Genomic DNA, 7,534 nt, shown 5'->3' on the forward strand with positions numbered 1-7,534 from the left:
TCGTCATCGCTCCCTTGCTAAACGTTGGACTATCTCTTCTCCACCTTCGATTTGTTCTTCATATACCTTAATCTTCTTCATTTCCTCACTTAGAATTTTAATTTAATTGGATTGTTTTGAATTTTTTCTTAATTAATTTGGAAATTATTGTTCTCCCATTCCAATATTATTGCACCATGGTCTTTTAGGAAGGTTTGCAAATATACACTATTTCCATGCTAGGAAATAAAATATTTTGTTTTCACACTACAATTATCCAATACACCCTTACATATTAACTCCGTGTTCATTTGTTTATTGTTTCAATCACATTTGCATGTTTGTTTTTAGATTTCTCTATCTTACTTTTAACCTCTGCCAAAAATCTAGTATTAAAATTCCTTAGTGCAATAAATATGAAACGGAAAAAAATATCTATTTTAAAAAGAATATCTAATTTACAATATACTTGCAATTACTATACATTTATTTATATTTGAAATAAAGAAGACTGCGAATTTGTAGGTGACTTTGCCTAATTTATAAATATATGGTTTATGTCCAAGTTAAAGCACAAAGTCTCAAAAGGAAGCACGAAAAAGAAAATCTTTAATACATTTCCTAAAGAAAGCCACTAAAACACTTTTCCTAAATATCATCATCCACCCTCCATTGAGCCAACTCATCGATCATCCACCATATTTTTCAAAATATTACTTATTCAATTTAATTAATTTTATAAATAATTTCTAAAATATTTTATAAGTCATTTATAATTTTTTCTAAAAAAACTTAAATAATTTAGGAAACTAATTTCTAAAATCCAAATTAAAAATAGTGGGTAAAAAAAAGAAGTTTACGGTTCATTCTCCTTCTTCTGCCTCCTCTCCTGTTCTTCTTTATGGGAATGTAAATCAATGGCCGTTCTTCAATTTTTTTCTTCTCTTCTTCATTCATTAACTACAAGCAACAATCATCACATTCTTCATTCTCTTCTTTCTTCGTTCTTTATCCTTCCAAAACGTTTCTTCTTCCTTTCTTCTCATGTTCTTCTTTGTGGGAATGGTGGTTCGATGATTCAACCAAGTATAATAAACAAAGAAATTCTAAGGATGTGGTGTAAATAAGAAAGCTTAAAGTCGATGGACAAAGAGTCAAATGGTTGTGTGAAATCTGATGTGGTGTATTGAAGAAAGCTTACATTCAAATTGTAAGAAAATTTTTCATTTCACAAAACTCTAATTCCTACACTGGGTATTCAAATTTTCCCCAAATTTCCTCCTAAACCCTTAATGGGATTCATCATTTCTCTCGGATTTCCTCCTATAAAACCCTAACTTCAAATCAATTCAATCATGTAAATAGAAATAAATAACCCAATTGAAAGAGAACAAATCCAGAAAAAGAAGACCAATTAAAAATTTGGATTTTCTTCAAAGAACACATTATGGGTATGTCATTTACGTCTTAGTAATGGCCACTTAACTTTAGAACTTAACCAAGGACTAAAAGTACTTTGGTCATTCCAAGACAAACATTAAACAAGGAGAAACATATTGCAAATACGGGTTCACATAGTTTATAGGTGATGTACATACACATATTTGGTAATTCCCTGATTCCTTTGCTTCCTTATATATTGATTGGGTTCTACTACATCAACATTGCTTCAAATAAACAAAAACAAAAGACAAATATTAACAATCATTTAATAGGCAATTACAATAATGTGAGAGTAGAGATTCGAATAATTTGTGGCATGTGTTAAAGTCGAAGTGGGGATAGATACAAATTGAGCTCATTAAAATTGGATAATCATGATAACGGGTTAAAGATCTAATATGCGGGTCGCGTACAAGAGTTTGAAACTCCGTTTGATATAGAATGAGAAAATATATATATATATATATATATATATATATATATATATATATATATACATACATACATATATACATATATTTATATAAGGGGAGAGATTCGGGGAGAAGTGCTCTTATGGTGAGAAGTGTGAGAAGCTATACCAACCCTTAGATTAAACAGATCGGACGATGTTAATTAAGCCCATGCTTTGTTGTAATATACTACGCTCACCTTTTTATTATTGTGTTAAAAAACTGAAAATAGTGCTTAGCTGGCAGATTACCACGTGACTCACATACTCACACTTCAACGTTTATCTTTCTCTCGAACCTCAGCTTCTCGCCTTCTTCCTTCTTCGATCCGTTCGCATCAGACCAACATTTAAGACATCAAAAGATACCTAATGTTCTCCAACATTAGTTCCATACCAAACCCCACAAAAATTGGACTTACTGAAATGACCCTCCCCTATTCCCTTATGTAATAGAGATGAAACTCATTTCAAGTTCGTTATGCACGCCTATGGGTCATTTGGGTCGATATAGGTCATTTGTGGCAAAAAATGGCATTTTCGATCCCAACTACCAACAAACGAACCTATTTACACATTCTAAACTTTTTAATGATTCATATGATTAGTTATATGATTATGAAACTCATTTCAAGTATGTTATGCACGCCTATGGTTCATTTGGGTCGATATAGGTCATTTATGGCCAAAAATGGCATTTTCGATCCCAACTATCAACAAACAAACTTATATTCAAATTCTTAACCTTTTTAATGATTCATATGATTAGTTATATGTTTATGAAACTCATTTCAAGTTCGTTATGCACGCCTATGGGTCATTTGGGTCGATATAGGTCATTTATGGCCAAAAATGGCATTTTCGATCCCAACTACCAACAAACGAACTTATTTTCATATTCTAAACGTTTTTCATGATTCATATGATTAGTTATATATTTATAATACTCATTTCAAGTTCGTTATGCACGCCTATGGGTCATTTAGGTCGATATAGGTCATTTATGGCCAAAAATGGCATTTTCGATCCCAACTACCAACAAACGAACCTATGTCCACATTCTAACCCTTTTTCATGATTCATATGATTAGTTAAATATAAGACTCATTTCAAGTTCGTTATGCACGCCTATGGGTCAATTGGGTCGATATAAGTCATTTATGGCCAAAAATGGCATTTTCTATCCCAAATCTAAACAAATGAACCTAAGTCCAAATTCTAAACCTTTTTTATGTGTCATATGCTTAGTTAGATGTTTCTAAGATTCATATCAAGTTATTTATGCACAGCTAAGGCTCATTTGGCTCGATATAGGTCATATATGGCCCAAAATGGCACATATAGTCTAAATTCTAAACATTTCATCCATAAGCACACAGAGAAAATAGTCAAACTTATATTAAAAGAAACGAACCTAAAAACAGAGCAAGACTACGAGGTCGAAGCCCAAATAGTCAGGGTCAAAATATGTACAATACAAAATACCAAAATACCAAATACGTACAATACAAATTACAAATAGCTAAAATGTGACTATTCGCCCAATATAGTAACTTTAGGTTACAAATTTCAATACAAAAAAATACACAAGTACATTGAATTAATATAGTTTTCTTCAGTACACAATATAAAAGTCTTGCACCACCAACACAATACACAAGTCTTGCACCACCAACTGCTCCTTGTTGGTTGTTTCTTCAGGCTGGTCTGAAATCGCCTCTTGTGTTTTCTTGATTCATGTACTGTAGACCAATTGAACATGTGACCTGTTAGTACGGTCCAACACACAGTGACAAGACCTAAATTAAAAAGCTAGATGTTGTACCAATTTAACTTGTTTAGTTCATACCTCTAACCATTGCTAGATTTCGTCATCAACAAGTATTCCTTCCGTGTGATCTGAACGCATGTAATTTGTGTCATTATCCACATTGTTTGTCACTTCAGTTTCGGGATTGGTGAAAGGAGGTGTATCATCAAAAGCATCATACTCGTCCTCATCCTCAACATCACCGACACCGAGGATGTTTCTCTTTCCCGGTACAACAATTGATCACTTCTTATCGGCAAGGTCGGTTATATAAAATATTTTCTTAGCTTGTGATACAAGTATAAATGGCTCTTCAGTCTCACACAAACGACCCAGGTCTACAAGAGTGAACCCACAAGGATCATCCCTTTTTACACACCTCTTATTATTATCAGCCCACTTGCACCAAAACAGACCAACAGTCAATTTTGTTCCGTACTTAAGCTCCTATATATCTTGGACTCGCCCATAGTAAGATAACTCGGCATCAACCGGAGATCTATCCTTAGCACTAAGCATACTCTCTTGATGACGCCACAAGGGAGACACCACTATTTTGCATTGACAAGAGGACTTCTGACCTTGGCGCTCGGTCCAAAATGTGTATCCATTGACATCATAAGCCTAATATGACTGCACGGCTTCCCGAGGACCAAGAGCTAGATACTGAACAGTTTCACAAACAGTGTTACCAGCTACATCTAGTTCACCCATCACCTTATCTTGGAACCATTTAATGAACTCTCTATTATGCAATTGCGTCAATTCTCTTTCCCCTTTGGAAGGGTATTCATTAGCCAATTCCTGCTATGCATCACCAAATACGGGTGGACGGCTAGAATATGATGCAACACATATAACTGAGCTTGTAATAGCTTATGCATAGGAGGTGAGATCAATTTTGACCCAATTGTACTCTTTCCTTCTAGTCTTCCCTCATGCCGGGATGTAGGAAGTCCAATCGGTTCAGGTTTTGCTATATACTCGGCCATAAAATTTCCAACTTCTTCACCCACGTTGCCTTGAATCATACTACCTTCTGGTTGTGCAGGATTCCTCACTTTATCTTGTAAAACACCCATGTGTCTCTCAAAAGGATAACACCACCTCAAGAACACTGGACCGCACATCTTAATTTCTCGAACAAGATGGCAAATTAAATGAACCATTATGTCAAAGACCAAAGGTGGAAAATACATCTCAAATTCGCATACTGTTTGGATTACTTTGTTCTGAAGTTCATCGAGTGTTGACGGATCAAGCACTTTGCTACATATCGTATTGAAAAATGAACAAATACTAGTAATAGTATGTCTCACGTGCTTTGGCAATATCCCACGAATTGCAATGGGTAAGAAGGTTTGCATCATGACATGATAATCGTGAGATTTCATACTTGTAAACTTCAACTTGCCATTTAAAGACACAAATCTTTTCATGTTCGATGAGTACCCCAAGGGAGACTTAATGCCATACAAGCACTCACAGAATAACCTCTTTTCTTCTTTGGACAATGTGTAACAAGCCGGAGGCAAGTAATGGGTATTCTTCTTCCCTTTGTCGTTGCCCTTTTCTTTGCCTTTGCCTTTTATCTTGGCACCCCCTGTTTCCATTTCCTTCCTTCTATTGTTTCCCGAAGTCTGAGGCCAAATCTCTGGACGAATCCCCTTACTTTCAAAGTATTCTCGCACTCCCTTGGTATCCTTTTTCTTGCCCGGAATATTCATAAGTGTCCCAAGAATTGCTTCACAACATTTTTCTCGATATGCATGACGTCAAGACAATGCCTAAGAGGTAGATCTTTCCAATATGGAAGTTTCCAGAACGCGGACTCTTTTTTTCATAATCCGTTTTGTCCTTCACTGACTTTTCGAAGACCGTTTCAACACCAATGACCCGCTCATAAACTTCCTTACTAGTCAACGCTCTATGAGCGACATCCATCTCAACATCCCCATTGAATGCTGTCTTCATCTTACGATAGGGATGATCACGTCTAAGAAGCCTTTGCATTCGCAAGAACACATATTTGTGACCTCCAGAAATATATTTGGATTGTGTATCATCTTCACAAGTCGGGCATGCTTTTATTCCTTTGTTCTTGTACCCGAATAAGTTACCATAAGCAGGGAAGTCATTGATGGTGCAGAAAAGAATTGCACGCAATCTAAACGTCTCATTTGCATGTGCATCAAATACGGAAACCCCTTCATCCCACATCTTTCTAAAATCATCAATGAGAGGTTCAAGATAGACATCTATGTCATTTCCCAGTTGTTTAGGCCCCGATATGAGAAGCGATAACATGATGTACTTGCGTTTCATACACAACCAAGGAGGTAAATTATATATGACTAAAAGTACTGGCCATGTACTATGTTGGGAGCTAAGAGTGCCAAATGGATTCATCCCATCCGTACATAACCCAAGCCTCAAATTCCGAGGTTCCTTACCAAAAGTGTCATGAAGCTTGTCAATAGTCTTCCACTGGGGAGAATTAGCAGGATGTCTAAGCAAACCATCTTTCTTCCTTCGATCAGGATCTAAATGCCAGCTCAAATTCCTTGCATATTTTTTTTATCGAAAAGAAGCGCTTGAATCTCGGGATTATGGGAAGATACCATAACACCTTAGCTGGGTACACATTCTTATCCTCGCTTACCCCTTTGCGTTTGTAACGCGACACTCCGCAACGTGGACACTTATCCAAATTCTCATATTGCTTATGATATAGCAGAAAATCATTTGGACAAGCATGTATCTTCTTGTACTCTAAACCAAAGGGACACATGAGCTTCTTGGCATAATAGTTCGACCTGGGAAGTTTATTTCCAGCCGATAACATATCACTTAGAGCCACCAACAACTCAGTGAAACTAATGTCAGTCCAGCCTCCGCTTGTCTTGATATTGTAGAGTGTGCAAACAGCGGAAATCCTGCTATACTTTGTACAACCAGGATACAGTGGTCTTTCAGCTGCCTTAGACAAGCACTCAAAAACACGATCGCGAACCTCATCACCGACCTCGTGAAACATGTCCTCCACACGATCAATATCATCATCAATATTATTTTCAACATCATCGTCATCCTCAAAACAATCGGCTTCCTCTTCCGCATAGATAGCTTCTTCTTGTTCATGCACAACATTCTTACTAGAATTATCTACGCACACTCCACTCTCACCATGATAAACCCATACATGGTAATTAGGTCTAAACCCACGCACAAATACATGATCTCTAATAAACAAAACACTATTGACCGTGTTCACATTCTCACAATCGGCACAAGGAAAATTAAACTCTTTGAACCCCGTACTAGCTTGATGTTGTAAAGCACTCATACAGAACTCCGAAACCCCATGCATGAAATCCTTTGTGTCACGTCTACCATACATCCAACTACGGTCCATCTCCGGGAACTTGTAAACAAACCAAAACCCCTGTTTAATTGGCATAGAAAAACAAAAACTCTACCACTTTAGCATATGCATACAGAAGTTGATTTATCGAATGAATGCATGCTTCCAAAGGTCCTTATCACTCCAACCTAACCCATCCTTGAACGTCTAACCCCACTAGTGAATGCATGTCAACTATTCAATTCTAAGGAAAATCCGGCAGCATTTCCATACTATTCACCAAGTACACGATGTAGGTAAGTTATTACCTACATATGTACCTAGATAACAAAATAGGGAAACGACGAGCCAGTATATTCCTTAGAATAAAAAAGAAGACATACATTCACTTCCTAAGTGAGATTAGACGTCCAAGAATAGTCCCAAACCGGGGTATTCCAGGCTTACTCCTAACGAGTAAGTCTTGAACGGATATATAGGCATATGA

At 36.5% G+C, this 7,534-nt stretch overlaps 1 protein-coding gene across 1 annotated transcript; it reads right to left on the minus strand.

Moving 5' to 3' along the window:
- Positions 1-5,429: 5,429 nt before the first annotated feature.
- On the minus strand, positions 5,430-7,098 carry LOC110803294 (uncharacterized). The gene is made up of 2 exons (XM_022008797.1): positions 6,305-7,098; positions 5,430-6,213 (listed from the first exon to the last, which is right to left on the minus strand). Exons 1-2 carry the CDS (start codon positions 7,096-7,098, stop codon positions 5,430-5,432), a joined length of 1,578 nt encoding a protein of 525 aa, XP_021864489.1.
- Positions 7,099-7,534: the final 436 nt, after the last annotated feature.

Source organism: Spinacia oleracea, chromosome 3 (genome assembly GCF_020520425.1).
Source record: "Spinacia oleracea cultivar Varoflay chromosome 3, BTI_SOV_V1, whole genome shotgun sequence".
Classification (NCBI taxonomy): domain Eukaryota; kingdom Viridiplantae; phylum Streptophyta; class Magnoliopsida; order Caryophyllales; family Amaranthaceae; genus Spinacia; species Spinacia oleracea.

Excerpts from the sequence above, each read along its gene's own strand:
- LOC110803294 (XM_022008797.1), bottom strand. The coding sequence starts at position 7,098 with ATGGACCGTAGTTGGATGTATGGTAGACGTGACACAAAGGATTTCATG. Across the intron at positions 6,214-6,304 it reads TACCCAGCTAAGGTGTTATG|GAAGAAAGATGGTTTGCTTA; the intron begins GTATCTTCCCAT and ends TCCTGATCGAAG.